The following is a 15,842-nucleotide window of genomic DNA, read 5'->3' as shown; positions in this document are numbered from 1 at the left end:
AGCCAGGATGCTTTCTATGCCCACAAACTCCCTTGGTGCCAAATCATAGTTCAGTGGCTAAACGGAAGGGGTCAAAAACACCCCAGGGGTATTTCAGGGAGTGTGGGGCTATGGAGTCCATATACAATAGAGATCAGAAACAGAGACCAGACAGAGTCCATGGAAATCATAAATTTGGTTTGGGAAAGAGAAGCCATAAGCCAGGTCCTCCAGCTGCCTTTTAAAGAAAAGAGCAGGCTGAAGAGCAGATGTGTGGGTGGGTTGCTGCATAGTTTTATGTCAGCTTGACATGAGCTAAAGTTATCTGAGAGGAGGGGACCTCAATTAAGAAAATGCCTCCAGGGGTTGGGGATTTAGCTCAGTGGTAGAGCGCTTGCCTAGCAAGTGCAAGGCCCTGGGTTCGATCCTCAGCTCTGGAAAAAAAGAAAGAAAGAAAGAAAGAAAGAAAGAAAGAAAGAAAGAAAGAAAGAAAGAAAGAAAGAAAGAAAGAAAGAAAATGCCTCCATAGTATCAGCTGTAGGCAAGCCTGTAGGGCATTTTCTTAATTAGTTATTGATAGGGGAGGGCCTAACCCATCATGGGTGGTGCCATCCCTGGGTTAGTGGTCCTGAGTTCTATAAGAAAACAGGCTGAGAAAGCCATGAGGAACAAGCCAGTAAGCAGCACCCCTCCATGGCCTCTGCATCAGCTCCTGCCCCCAGGTTCCTGCCCTGTTTGAGTTCCTGCCCTTACTTCCTTCAGTGACGACCAGCAATGTGGAAGTATGAGCCAAATAAACCCTTTCTCCCCCAACTTGCTTTTCTTTTCGGTCATGGTGTTTCATTCCAGCCATAGCAACCATAACTAAGGCAGTGTGTCTGGGTCCACATCTTCTGCTAGGTTCTTTGGAATTGAACTTGGTATAAAAGGTCAATCTGATCACATCCCAGCCATGGAGAAGTCAGAACCCACAGCTTCCCTTGGTTTTTCTTTCATTCTTCCTCGCCCCCCCCCCCCAAGATAGTATTATTTCTTTCCGCTGAAGCTTCAAGTAAGAGGGATAATGAGTAGAAAGGAGCTACCTTCATGATCAGTGATTGTCCTGCAGGCCAGCGACAGACACTCTCGGCCCACTGCAGGGAATTTTAGGTCACGTTGCTTTATAAGTAAAGAAAGAATGCTCATGAATTTCCACTAGAATCTAGATGTCTGTAGGGAGCATTTACCCAAACTACTTTTGTTTGTTCTTCTTGCCAACATAGTCTTATGGGAGCTATTTAGACCCGTGAAAAATCAGGCATCCACATAAAGGCTGTGGGTACTGCACAGGCTCCGCTTGCTCTGTCTCCATCCAACCCCCTTCTCCATCTTCCTTTGGGATAGTGCTCTGTGTCTCACTTAGGATTCCTTCTTGGTTTCTGGGTCTCAGTGCCATATGCCTAGAATCTTGTGGGGATTGGATGTAGCACTTAGGATTCCTTCTTGGTTTCTGGGTCTCAGTGCCATATGCCTAGAATCTTGTGGGGATTGGATGTAGCATTCAAAACAAAACATTGCAATGCCTGTGTGGGCTACCATGAAAACTATGCATTCAGGATACGTTGAAAGAGATGGTGGAGTACCAGATGTCTCTTTGACTGAAGCTCCTCCTTCAACTAGAAGCCACAAGACCCACCCACAGGTTGTTTCTGCATCCATCATGAGCATTCGGGAGTGCCAACAGCACTAATTGTGGCTCTTTATGCTGGCCACTGCTGAGTTGCCCCATGTCTGAGAAAACAGACCTTTTGTTCCATGGTGCGTGAAGGGGAGACTCCAAGTTTCCTTTCTGAGCTGGGGTTGGGGGCAATTTGAATTTTTAGAGGTTGAAGTCTTGATTACCTCCAAATTTTACTTTCAACTCAAGGGGCTGTTTACTGACCCTTCCCAGCATGCTCCTCAGTAAGCAAAGAAGCATGGTGCTATGCTTTGACTGTGTCTTCTGAATTTATGACTGGGAACCCTAATTCCTCTATGTGGCAGGGTTGGGATGTGGAGCCAATAGGAGGCATGGGGGTCAACAGTGGAGCCATAATGAATGGACTGATTCTGTTCTTTGATGCTCTCAATCTCATGGAACTGGATTTGTTGCCAGGAGAACAGGTTGGATAAAGCAAGTCCACCTTCATGCTTTGCCTCCAATGCACGTGCTGTCTGCTGCCAAGTCGGAGCTGCAGGGGGCTCTTCTCAGATGCAGCTGTCTGCTTTCAGACTTCCCAGTATCCAGAACCACAAGCCAAAGGAAACGTGCATTCTTTACAAATCATCCAATCTCATCTTCTGTTCCAGCAGTGGCCTCAAGCCTAGTTGCAGCTGACCAGTGAGGTCTGCAAGAACCTTCCATAATTAATATGGCTTTCCCCAGATCTAGAATTTACAAGCAGAATTACCCACCACTGACTGAGAGGGAGACTTTCAAGGCCCTGAGTACCTAACTATGGTGTACTTCACACTTGCTAGGGTCAGTCATGCCTTCCTCAGAAAGCATCTTGTTCCAAGCCAGGCATAGTAGAACTGGCCTGTCATCCCAGCACTTAGAGGGTAGAGGCAAAACGAGCAGGGATTCAAGGTCAACCTGGGATGCACAGTTAAGACACTGTCTTATTAAATGAAACAGGAGCTGGAGATAAGTCTGTTCACTACTCTTGGAGAGGGGCAAAGTTTGGTTCCTCTCACCCACACTGGGTGGCTGCAGCCACCGTGACTCCATCTCTGCACTCTGTGGGCATCTGTACTCATATGTGCACATACCCACCTGCTCCATCACATACACGTAATTAAAACAAGGCAAGTCTAATAAACAAGCAAACAAAGCATCTCGGTCTCGACTTGTCATTTCTGACCCTCAAGCCTGGATGCCCTAGAAATCCATTGTGGTTTCAAGGTCACTGGAAACCACATCACATCAAGATCGCTGTGGGTCACATTAGGGACCTTACTCTAGAGATCCTATTGAGGTGAATATGATATAACTAATCCAAGATGAATGCACATGGGACATAGAGTGGCACACTTTAGTGTGCTGGTGAATCGTGAATAAATTGTTATTATTTCTCTGTAAAGATTTATAATTCATGAGAAAGTGATCACACAAACCTCACATAGACTCATCATGCACACACTGTGTATGTGTTCATATCTATGCATTTGGAGTGGTATATGTAGCATACTGTTAAAAAGTAGAAATAGTTGAGTCTAGAAGGGAGGCAATGAACCCAGTGGCTGTAAACCCAACTCCTGGTCAACCTGTGAAGTGCGTCTTAAAGTCGGTATAGGTTTTCACTTTGAAGACAGTATCATTATTAATTAAATCGACAAATAAGACATATTTCATGGGATTACTTCCAAATTCTTTCTTTTAATTAAACTTAGTAGACATTAAGTTAGTATTTTCATTTTGGATAAAACCCCTCAAGTATGCACCATGACTTAAAATATAATCTAAATATAAAGCACTCTGGTACTCCATGCCATCCTTATAACTTAACACCTCACTGAATGCGACAGCTTCATAAAGTGAATTCTTAAAAAATACATGACCAACTCTTCTCCTGGATCGTGGTGGTCTCCATGGCTGCTTTCAGTTACATCTAGGCTTTCTGTTTCTCCCCACTTGCCTGCATGGGTCTCCGCGAGCGATAGCACTTGGTGTTAATAGCACCAGTGGCAATAACATGAAGGGATGGGCAGCCACCGCCTCCTCCTTCCTGATGACTGTGAAGCAGCTAAGGCTGGGGATAAGATGGCTCCAGAACTCACAGCCGCCGCAGAACCAAGGAAAAGCAGAGAGGACGCCGGATCAAGCCAGGATGTCTAACAATAGAGTGACTGCTCCTAAGGACTCCACGTTGTACAGAGATAGAATCTAGCAGAGTGCGTCCCTGGAGTGGATGAGTCCCACCCAGTCCTCTTTCATCCAGGAGCCACTGGAGCACTGAAAAGCTCTGTCTCCATGTGTATGAAGATGGCAGCGGAGAGGTGGGGTTCTTCTCCCCACCCCAACCACAGTGTGAGCCAGGAAACCGGTGCCTCACCTGGAGAAAACTACCACAGATTTGCTTATCACTCCTGTGGCACTAATCACATCATAGCAGCCCTTTGCACTGCTCCCCTGGCTGCCTGGAACAGGAGGCCTTTCTGAATTTCCCAACTGGACCAGTCTACTCCAAGGGTTAAGCATCAGGCTGTAATCCGAGTCACCAAACCCAGCATATGGCACACACCTTTGCTCAACAAGGGAGAACTCGTGTTAGTAAACACAATTTAAATTACTTTGAAGCTTTGCAGACACCTCCCTACTCAACATTTCTGAAAGTGGGGACTGGCATTCAGGCTGGAACAATGATTTAGCTGAACCTTGTATCTTCTCTTATGTACACACTAATACCCATATCTCTTCTGTATGAATACACAGGGTCTTGACGGCAGTCCCAAGCCAACTCTTCACTGGATTCCAGTGTAGAAAACTTGGAGTATGGAAGGGGTTTGGAGAAATAAGAGAAGCATGGCAGAGAGAGCTGCAGCTTGACATTTTTCTCTTTAAAGCTCAGCTCAGAGATACCTACAAAAGTAGGGGGACAGAAGTAAGAAGCTAGCTACCACCCTTGCTGCTACTCCAAGACACACTAGCTCCAACTCTCTGCAGACTTAAAGTGCAATCACTGCTATGAAGTTCTCAGGCCAGCGATCAGGCTGGAAGAAATTCAGAGCTGAAACTTCAAACACACTGCCCATGACTCAGAGGCTGGAAGAGGGAACAGGGGTAAGGCAATGGCAGATCTCAGGCATTCAAGTGCATCAAAAGAATCAACGTCCTTTCTCTGTGTGAAGAACAGTCATAAACAGTAAAGAGTCTTGGTTTAGAAAATATCTCCTATCGGAGGATGCTCCAATGTGGTAGAGTCCAAAGGCAGGCAAAGGCAGTAAGCAACAGGGGCCCAGCTGTCCTCCCTGCTGCCCTGCCAAACAGATGGGCTCGACTGTCTTCCAAGTCTTCAGCTCTCGGTGAGGAAGAGGCACACTGGACCAAGGGCATCTGGTAGGATGTTGCCCTCTTCTCGGGCCTGTCTGGGCTGGAGCCATCACTGGGCCTCTGGCCATTGAATAGCAGGTAGCGGCCATGGGCATCTTGCTCCATTTTGAAGATCTCATATTCTGTGTGAGGTAGTTTGATGCCCAGAGCCACACAGCCATTGGTATGTGTCACGTCCTGTTGGATACCCACTTGCCAGGAGCCCTCAGCCCCACACTCGTTTCCACTGAAGACATTGAGGAGGGAGGCTGTGGCTGCATCCATGGGAGTGACCTTCATGTGATTCACTGTGGAAAAGAGAGATATCCATGACTCTAGGGAGACAACTTGGGAGGCAGACGCTTCCAGCAAATGCTTCGGACACTGTCTCAACAGAGCTTTCATTTCAAAACACAATTAGTAGCGTGCCTGCTAACCATGGTAATCACAAGAGCAGGCTTGGGTAGGGAGTTTCACATGCTGATCTGAATGGTCATGGGGAATAGAGCCAGCCAGCTCATAGTATCATGCACCCTGCAGTCACAACTTAATTACACAGCCTAATGGTACTACATTAGGTATCCGAAGTAATCTAGAAATGTTGTAAAATACAAGGAATATGTGTACAGGTTTTGGGCAAGTGTCCTCATTTTACACAAGGGACTAGTGTAACTTTGGATTTGGGTATCTTCAGGGAGTCCAGGAATTAATCCCCCATGAATACAAAGGGACGGCAGTATACTGTAGATGTGGTCAGAAAACACGGGTGACATTGGTTAGCCCAGTCTGCAGCTGATCACACCCACAAGTGTGAAATAAAACTATCCCAGCATTCCTACAAAGTGCTCTTTGGGGCAAATGACTCCCCAAAAATATTCAACAAAACTCGAATTTTATTTTTATGGGAAGGTCCTGGAAGTATCCAAAAGGTTTCATCTCAAACATGTGTCTGAATTAGCATGTTCACAGATTAATATGGGCCCATCAGCTGGGCATCTAAATGCAGTTAGGCTGCAAACAAGAAAAGAATATGAAGAAATAAATACAAGCTCCAGCCTTTGTGGACCCTTGGGGCCCTCCTATGGGACTACACTTTGCATATAACCAAGTGGGATTTGGGGTGAGCAGACAGATTTTTCTTGGTTAAGTTTACAAGGCCAGTGTACAAGAGGAAAGTTGCCCATTCAAAGGAAGGTGGCCATGCCCAGGGATTCCTCTGAGGCCATGTAGACACCTCACACTAACTGGGCCCCAGTGCTAGCCTGGAGTGGTCACCCAATGACCCACCTATGCTCATTATTTCCTATTACAGGGTTGGCACCACCTGAAAGACATTCAAACTTAAAACTAAAGCAGCAAGACCTCCCTTGCGGTAGGGGCAGGTGCCTCCCGCCCCCTGGCTTCCTTGTCGGGGTGAGCAATGCACAGCATGAACTTTCCCCCATGATGCTCTTGCCTCCAAGGCTGGGACAAGCTCTTGTGTGCATCCTCAGCTCAGGTTGGAAGTAACACCTCTGAGCATCAAGAAGTAACTACACCAGCTCTGTATTCTTCATTCAGGAAAAGTACCCAGCGCACGAATATGCCTGATGCTACCAGAGAGGCTGTCAGGTTTCACTGCAGTCACATTCTTAACTGTCACATTATAGTGGCCCATGTGATGGTTAGAATATTATTTTAAGGTGTGTTACTTCTGTTTACGTTGCGTTTGTTTAACTCTGTGAAGCTGTGTGACTGTGCCTGTCTAAAACACCTGATGGTCTATTAAAGAGCTGAATGGCTAATAGCGAGGCAGGAGAAAGGATGGGCAGGTGGGGCTGGCAGGCAGAGAGAACATATAGAAGGAGAAATCTGGAAGAGGAGGAAGAAGTAGCCAAAGAAAGAGGAGGACATCGGGGGCCAACCACCCAGCTACACAACCAGCAACAGAGTAAGAAGGAAAGGTATACAAAAATAGAGAAAGGTAAACGACCAAAGATAAAAGACAGATGGGTTAATTTAAAGTTAAGAAAAGCTGGCAAGAAACAAGCCAAGCTAAGGCCAGGCATTTATAAGTAATAATAATCCTCTGTGTGATTTATTTGGGAGCTGGGTGGCGCCCCCCCCCCAAAAGAGCAACAACAAACAACAACAGGGTCCCACTGCATCTAAGTGTCACATGGATGCCTGGGTCTAGCCTGTTCTGAGCAGAAAGGAGCTCAAATGGCCCTAACTTCATCCTCAGCATCTCAAGCAGCAAAGACACCCTTCCTCTGAGGTTCTGCCCTAACCAAAATGTCCCAGAGCTGCCCTTGAGCTGTGCTGTGAGAAGAAGAGGCTTCTTACCTTTGAACACAAACTCTGTGCCACCCATGACCCTTGAGGAGAGCACACCGCGGCTGTAGCGGCCTCGAGCATAGATGGTGAATGTGGGGTGTTTGCAGACAGGGTCTGAGTAGTGGTAGTAATGCCCTTCCCAGGTGTTGTTGTTGTCATGGAAGATGAAGTGGCGAGTGAGGAAGAGGACTTCGGGGCGCACCTCACAGCGCTGGCTCACCCATTCCCCATGTAGGCCAATGGTCAGGTCAGCCTTAGGGGGAAGGATGGGAGGGTGGTGTTCGTCAGAGCGGTAAATGATCCGACAGGCTATGCAGGCATGGTTGTGGTTCTGAAGCAAAGAAACAAAGACATTACAGACTTTAGTCTTCCCATGAGCTCAGTATGCATGTATATCCCTGAAAAATGGGGTTTCAACATGGTTAGGACTGGGCACTCAGGGCGCCATCACTTAACCCCCAAAACAAATGAAGCCAGTCTCTGATACCCAGACAGTGGAGCATGGGGTGTGCCAGAATGTATATTCACACCGGTCCAGCTGTAATAGGACAGCCTGCCTTAAAGTCAGCTATGACATGGACTCTTTAAAATCCTGTTTGGGTTTCAGACCATGGGCTGGTGATCAATTTTGGAAAGGATGGTAATGCCTCACATTCCATAGATCCAGAGGATATGTGTGGGTGAGGATGTGGGGAAATCCCAATGCTTTGGTCCTGTTTTCAGGAACATAAAATGATAACAGTCTTCATTGACAAGAGTGGTATGGTTCCCCAAAAGCTTAAATATAGAATTGTTGTATGATCCAGATTTTGCCTCCTCAATACACATCCAAAAGTATTCAAAGCAAGGGCTCTGGCCCACAGTAGTGGTAGTAATGCCTAAAAAGAAAGCAATCTAACTGCACAGCCACAAGGGTATGGTGAAGCACACGATGGTCTGCATATACGATGGCAGAGATCTCAGCTTTAATAGGGAGGATGCCCTGCACAGGCCACAGCACGATGAACCTTGAGGACACTGTGCTAAATGAAATAAGCCAGTCATGCAGACATACACATTGTTTAATTCCATTCACTTGAGAGACATGGAGTAGTGAAATCCAGAGACAAGAGGTGGGAGGGTGACTCTGAGGGATGAGAAGGGAGGTAGAGATGCAGAGTCCAGGTATAACGGGCAGAACTTCAGTTTTATAAGGTAAAGAGTTCTGGATATGAACAGTGGTGAAGGCTGTTCAACGTTATGAATGTAACTTGTGCTACTTAACTGTAGCCTTAAAATGCAAACCCATGAAAAAGATTTATGAGTATATTTCAGCACAATTACATTTTAAAATATTTTTTAAATGTATTTATTTATATTTTATGTATGAGTGCTCTACATGTATAAGAGGGCATCAGATCCTATTATAGATAGTTGTGAGCCACCATGTGTTTGCTGGGAATTGAACTCAGGACCTCTGGAAGAGCAGTCAGTGCTCTTAACCTCTGAGACATCTCTCCAGCCCCACAATTAAATTTTTAAAGGAAGGAACTGCAAAATACACTAAGGAAAACAGGGCTGTGACTATAGATGAGAGGAATTGCTGGGTTTCTTTGATACAGTGAATGCAGGAGATAGAGGAAGCAGACAGAATGGAGTGGGGAGGCCTCTGGGACATGTGTACAAGCTGTCCTAGTGTGCCTGGATCCCAGGGTTCAGAGCTTCTTAGCTCTTGAAAAGCTTGCTTTTCCAACTTTCTGCAGCTTAGGGTCCACAGTAAAGCTCTGCTCTCATTTCCAAGAGGCATGACCCGGGGAGTATTTTGGTTGGTTCCCATGTCATAGATGTCAGCTCTGATTACCCTGCTTGCCTTCAGAGCTGGCAACCCAAATCTCTGCCTGTAGAATGGGTCCTGGGCACAACACCATGAGCCTGCCACCTAATCCAACCAACAGGACAACTCTAACCCAGGGGTCTTCTCCATGTTTCTGCTCTCCTCAAAGTTGGAACAAGGCCCAAGGGGTGAACATAGCATGAACCACAGCCTTGGATCTCTGCCCTCTGATCAGGGAGACATAGCTCACTGGGACATGAAGCCCCACACTCCCAGCCCACATGCATCACACCTTCACTCCTTCCTGGGCAGGGAAACACTTGTTCTTGGCAAGTCAAAATTCACCTCTGTCACCAATGTAGGCTTGTTGTCATCATACATGTGACTTGGTAATGGTGACAAGCTTGCCTTTGTGGAAGATGGTGGTGAGGATGGGAGGGGAGGTACATTCCACCTGCTTCTTCCACACCCCCATTAAGGGGGAACCCTGTACTCACTTGACCCTCTTCATCCATTGGATAAGCTTAGTTACAACTTATAGAAGAGGATGCTTCCTTTGTTCTGGTGATGTGTGGCTTGTAGATGGTGAAATAAGCAGGGGTGAGGAGTTAAGGGGAAGGCCAACTCTTCCCTGTCCCAGGGTCCAGGTGCATTTGCTGGCCTGGGGTTTCCTGCAGAGGACTTTTGGGCATGCAGGGTAATATAAATTATGTCCAGCCTATGACCAGCAGACCAGAGGGAGATAACAGGAACACAACCCATCAGAGCCAGTGCTGATTTAGAGCAGATAACAAGCTCTGGCCAGATCCTGAAGGCCTAAGCTAGTTCCACTGCCTGCCTCACAGCTGGTAGCCATGATAAGTTATTCATTTTTCTCTGCTTCAACATCCTCACTTACACAGTGGTGACTACTGTCCACACTTGCCTAACTGCTGCAGGTGAGAAATGGTAGAGAGCAAGGTGGTTCCCACTCAGTGTACCCACTTGAGGAGACCAAGGCAATGGCCTGTCTACCTGCATGTGTCACAGTCCTTTGGGTTCACGGTAGGGAGGAAAGTATAAACTGAAGTAATGGAGAACCCACGTCCTGAGCTCTCACGTGCTATGCCCTCTCAGTAAGCTGCTAGGAGGTGAAGATTCCACAGCCTTCACCCTAAATGGGTTGCTCTGACATTTAAAGGCCAGGATGGAATGTTCACTTGGCGTCTATAACTAGGTATACTCCAGGGCTCCTGCACAGAGCAGAGGATGCTAGAACAATTACCACAATCAGCATGAAGTTGATTCACAATGACACTGAGGCCCTGTCCAAGCATGACAGTCTAAAGCACCTGCAGGTGGCCTGCCACATTCCAGTAAGAAGAGGCATCAGAAGCTGATGTTCAGTCAGGGTCAGAAATATGGACCCATAGGGTCTCCGGCGGTCCACAAAGAACTGGGTCCCTTCCTTGCTGGCATCTCCACAGCAAAGATGCTTACTGCCTACTGCTCCTGCTCCCCAGAAGGTCCCACAAGGCTCTGTGGGCCAAATCACTTACTTTCATCCATCCCAACCTCCACTTCTTCTCCATCCCACTCTCCACAACTTGAATTTCTACATTTACTGGGAATTTAGGAATATCCACTGTGCATCCTTCACTTCTGGCCATTCCAGGAAGTTGTTTCAATCCCCACAAAAGTAAGTTTTCCCCTTCAGCACCAGTACTGGTTCAGGGAAAGCGCAATACTGATGGGAAAACATTAAAGATCACTGCTGTTCAATTCAGCAGGCAAAGGCTGGGCAAGGCGAGGGCAAAGTGGTCACCCAGGCTACTCCTCCATGACACCATGAGTGGTAGGTTGGATGTCCATGAGGAACACTTTTTTAAGAAGAGGAAGCAGGGGTTCCAGGGTTCCAAGATGCTTCCACTGGCCTGTGGTCCCTCCAGATGAATGGTGTCCCGAGATAAAAATGGTGTCCCTAAGAAAAAAGCAGGCTGGGCATGTTTGAACCAGCAGGCTTATGGGATCTGGGTTTATGTGCAATGACCAGAAGGAACCTGGCTCTTAAGCACTAGTATTACAAATTCTTACACTGGTTGTTTTTGTCTTACTGTGTGTGTGTGTGTGTGTGTGTTTTTAAAGGTTACAGACCATCTTAGTAAATTTTAAGTGCATAGTTCTGTGGCATTAAGTATAGTTACATGGTTAGGCGGCTGTTACTACTGTCTATCTCTAGAACCTTCTCATCTTCCCTAACTGAAATGACCTTCCATCCCTCCCTTTCCTAGCCCGTGGCAACCACCCTTCTACTTTCTGTCTTGGAATATGATTAAGGACCTCCTGTAAGGAGACTCATACAGTATTTTCCATTTTGTGACTGGCCAATGTCACTAGAAAATGTATTCTAGGTTCACCCATGTTGTAGCATGTTTCAGAAAGCCCTTCCTTTTAAGGCCTAATCATTCCATGCAGAGACACATTTTGCTTATCAGTTACTCTGTTCATAGACACTTAGACTGCATCCCACCTTTTCCCTGCTGTGAATAATGCCATGAACATGGTTGAAGGACTATGTATTTGCATATCTCTTTCAATCTTTTTGAGTATACACCTGGATGTAAAATAGCTACACCATACAGTAATCCAGTGTTTGCTTTTTTGAGGAACAAGACTGTATTCCACAATAGTTGCACCATTTGACATTTCTATCAGCAAACTATAAGAGTTCCAATTCCCCTACATCCTTGCCAACATTTATTTTCCACTTTTCCCCCCTTTGGTAACAGCTGTCCCAATGGGCAACTTGGTATCCTATTGTGGTTTAAATTTATACTTCCTTAACAATTCGATAAAGAGCATACCCGTTATTTCTAAGAATTCTTTAGAGGAAAGTCTGTCTTGCCCACCCCTATCCTTTCTGAAGCCATTTTGCAGTTACTATTAAGCAACCAAAGATGTCCCAAGCAGAGGCAGTGTTTTTGGCCTCCGTGGATGAGGTCAACAAGGTGACAGATTTAGTCATGGCTGTGTAAGGAGATACTTCTGTTTGTGGATTAAGTTTTAAAAATTGTTTTCTTACATTTTCATACTTTTTGGCATGAATAAAAATTAAAGGGACCTATAGCAATAATTTCACCAAAGCATGGAGCAAAGCCTGCATGATGGATTGCTCTGCAGCTCCTATTCTAGGGCGGTTTAATGAGAGAACCTTTAAAGATGAGTGGATGAGAACTACATATGGAGATTTATTTCCAATGAAAGTTGGTTTGCACCACTGAATAGCATTTGCTTTACACTTGAGAAATATCCTTTTCTCAGCTCTCCAACTTGGCTGTGTACGGCTCCATTTCCCTCCATGTTGGAAAGGGCTATTTAAAGTCACGGTTTCTGTATATACATGATTTGAAAGTTTAAATCAGAGGAGCCAGGAGATGTTTCCTTGCTGCTATACTTTACACCCACTATTTAAAAAAAACCTTTAATCTAGGGACCTAGGGTGCTGTGGAGAGGCAGAGTACTTGTCTGGCATGTAAGTGACTCTGGTTCCATGCTCTGCATCAGGGCTGGGGAGTAGACTTAACTCAAGAGGGTTGGAGCTAGAAATAAGCCCCATACAAGTGTTCTCTGAAAACAAGAACTGGTGTTAAAAATGGAAATTGACCTTGCAGTTCCCAAGTACACAGCATTGCTGTCAGGGGGCAGGGAGTCGCCTCGTCCGCACACTGACGCTGGGCAGCAGGTTCAAGAACTGCAGCCTGTGCATAAGGACATGGCATTCTGAAGCCTTCAAGTACATCCTTTTCTGAAGCTTTCCACCCTCCCAGTGAGAACATCAGCACATTTTCCTAGCTGAGGTAACCAAGGTGCAGAGAGAAAATAAGTTAGGCCAGATGACCTCACAACCTTGGGCCTCTAATTTGGTTCTGGGGCTTGTGGAATGCTGCCTTTGTCTTAATTCAGCTCTCAGGCTTGAGGTTCTGCAAACAGCAAATGTCCCCTCTACGAGGGCTATAGCCCTACAGAAAAGGGCTCTGGGGCTGATGACTGATGGGGGCTCTTCAGGCGTCTCCTGTTTCCTGCCAACATTTATTTCTGGAGGGTTGGTCAACAGCATCTGCTGACAGTGCCCACTTGTTTCCATGGACTTCCCAGAATGGAAGAAATTACTTGAGATCTTGTGAAAGATCAATTGGAGTAGCAGGCTGGACAAAACACAAGCCTTCAAAGCAGCAATTCTTGGCTAAAAGTTTTGTTCAAGGAGAGCAATGGGAATAGATGATGGAAACTTCCTTTCTTAGGGCTTTGCTCCATAGGATAAAAAAGAAGAAAGGATTCATGATTCTCATTCAGAATAGCCATGAGTAAGCCACAGTAGCCATAAGCCTATGGTGAAAGCTCTCCTTACAATGGCCATTTGCAGTGTGTCGGGTGATGTTTCTGTTGCACACAGCCTCGTGTGAGCACCCTCCCTAGCTTCTGCATCTGCCCTTTCAGGCCAAGACCAGAGAGCTCCCCTTCATGATTCTCAGGTTATTCAGCAGAATACTGCTGGACCCCATGAAGCTCCCGATGGATGGACTGACAGGGAGGAAGCTGTCACAGGATATGGAAGGAGCTGAATCATGAAAGTCACATTTATCCACATGGAGAGACGCTGTCTGTGGGAGGAGCATCCTGCAGGGCTTCCTGGGCCTGGATTCAGAGTCAGGGACACAGTCAGGGGATAAGGACACTTGCTGTCAAGCTCTGAATTTCTGTGTGTGCACACACACACACACACACACACACAAAATAAATAAATGTAATGAATAAATTTATATTCAGACTCAGGTAACCCATGACCCCCTTGGTTCATTTTGATCCCTAAAGGGGCCAAGATGACGCCATTGTCCACAGAGGAAGCTTCTTCGCCTGCTCCCCCTCCTCTCTCCCTAGCTGCTTAGACATACTTTTCAAATGGCCAATTTCCTGCTTCTTGGGGGTTTCACTTTGGCCTTTCAGCGTCCTTGCCTTTTAAGGGATGAAATGTTTACCGCTTGCATTGTCCCTGACAACAAATCTTTCCAAGCCTGCTCACTCCTTAAATAAAGCAACCCTGCATGCCTGTCTGTCTGCCAAAACCCCTCTGGAGGAGTCGAGAAATAACGAGATCTGTATCGGCAATCAGGGCACTGCTGCAGCGCTGCAGTACAGCCACGGTGTGACGTGTCAAACCAAGAAAGAAACCCCAACAGCCGGCTCTCTGTCTGTATACACCAGGAAGCAGCTGCTGCCTACTGAACACCTTGGCCCAGCAGTGGGAAGAATTTGCTTTAGGAAAATTTACCGAAGAATGGCCTGAGAGAGTATCTCAAGTCATGTCTCTCCAAACCTGTGGCCTTGCACCACGACATCCATCTCACATCGTCTCTGCAACGCCCTTTCCTTTCCTTCCCCAACTCTGGCAGAAGAGAAAGCACACAGGGTCCTTGCACAAGCATCTGGCTCCTTCCTTGAGCCAGTGTCCTGTCTTCTTACCCAGGATATGCTCAAGGAGCTAACGGCCAACCTAGCCAGCAGCAGCAAGGGGCTGAAAAACCTTACTGCCTACAGAACCTCTTCCAGTCCCTCTGATGTCATCAATACCCCGAAGTTCACAGATCGTCTGTCTTCTTCACACACCATTAGCCCTCTCCATGTGTGAGTTTTGATCTGAGGATACATCCAAGTGCAGCCCAAAATACTGAGGGAGACAACCTGCATCTGCCCTAAATTTACAAGCGTCTCCACATGTTGATTCCTGAAGGATACAGTTTATTTATACAGAATTGCATTGTCTCCGATACTGTACATCCACTAGTGATAGTTTAAAGTATAAGGAAGGTATACAGAGCTTCCTCACACTCATGTCACAGGACTTGAACTGTCTTTTGATGTCTGTGGGGGGATCCTGGAACCATGTAGACAAAGCCAGCACCCTGTAGAAAGCCGTTCTTCTCAAACAAGCCTGAATCACAAACTGATCCTGGCTCCCGGCCTGGTTTCTGTAGAACTGGAGAGGGTGTCTGGCCCTTTTCTCTTCTGTAGGGGTCAGGTGCTGTGAAGGCCTGATGGGATCCTCCGCCCACCCCCTGGCAACTGCCTGGTCAGAATATTTCAGACACACAATGCCTAGATGTTGCTTTTAGACAGCCCCTTTGATTTACAATCCTGTGGATGAATCAGTGGAAGATGCTGGAGAATGATCAATTCCACCTGCTTAAAAGTCTGGGCATTGCTAAGGCTTCCGGCGATTATTTGCTTTTAATAACCATATGAGTCTATCGCTGCACTTGAACTTGGGTGTACACTCCAATTACATGGCTCTAGCGAATCAGGGCAGAGGGCAGTGGTGTGCTGGGGCTAGACACCCACTCCAAGCATCGTTAGGGGTTATTTTAGGCCACCTTGATTTTTCTTAACGAAGAGTAGCCAATTTCCTGCTGAAAGAAATCCCCGCACACCTGAGTCTGCAAACAGCACTTACTTGCCAAGGGACTCAGAGCCTTCCCTCAAAGCTGTATGAAGCCTATCAAAACAAGTTGACTTGAAGTTTCTATTTTTACACGGTGTCCTGTTTCCACAGGGGCTAAGACTAGTGGTTTCAAACTCAATTTAGCATTCAACTAATTTTCAGTCAGGTCTCCATGGACCAGCAATTGGGGGGAGGCAAAGAGTTCAAAG

At 46.5% G+C, this 15,842-nt stretch overlaps 1 protein-coding gene across 1 annotated transcript in view; it reads right to left on the bottom strand.

The window, feature by feature from the left end:
• Nucleotides 1–3,346: 3,346 nt before the first annotated feature.
• Nucleotides 3,347–15,842, bottom strand: part of Apcdd1 (APC down-regulated 1) — a 31,715-nt gene continuing 19,219 nt past the window's right edge. Inside the window, exons 4-5 of the mRNA XM_036205208.1 lie at nucleotides 7,355–7,676; nucleotides 3,347–5,337 (exon numbers count right to left, since the gene is read on the bottom strand). Coding sequence (XP_036061101.1) covers nucleotides 4,892–5,337; nucleotides 7,355–7,676 — 768 coding nt within the window. The 3' untranslated portion in view covers nucleotides 3,347–4,891. The remainder of the gene's footprint in view (nucleotides 5,338–7,354; nucleotides 7,677–15,842) is intronic.

Source organism: Onychomys torridus, chromosome 13 (assembly GCF_903995425.1).
Source record: "Onychomys torridus chromosome 13, mOncTor1.1, whole genome shotgun sequence".
Taxonomy (NCBI): domain Eukaryota; kingdom Metazoa; phylum Chordata; class Mammalia; order Rodentia; family Cricetidae; genus Onychomys; species Onychomys torridus.
The sequence above is the reverse complement of the archived record's forward strand: the minus strand, read 5'-3'. Positions and strand labels throughout refer to the sequence as shown.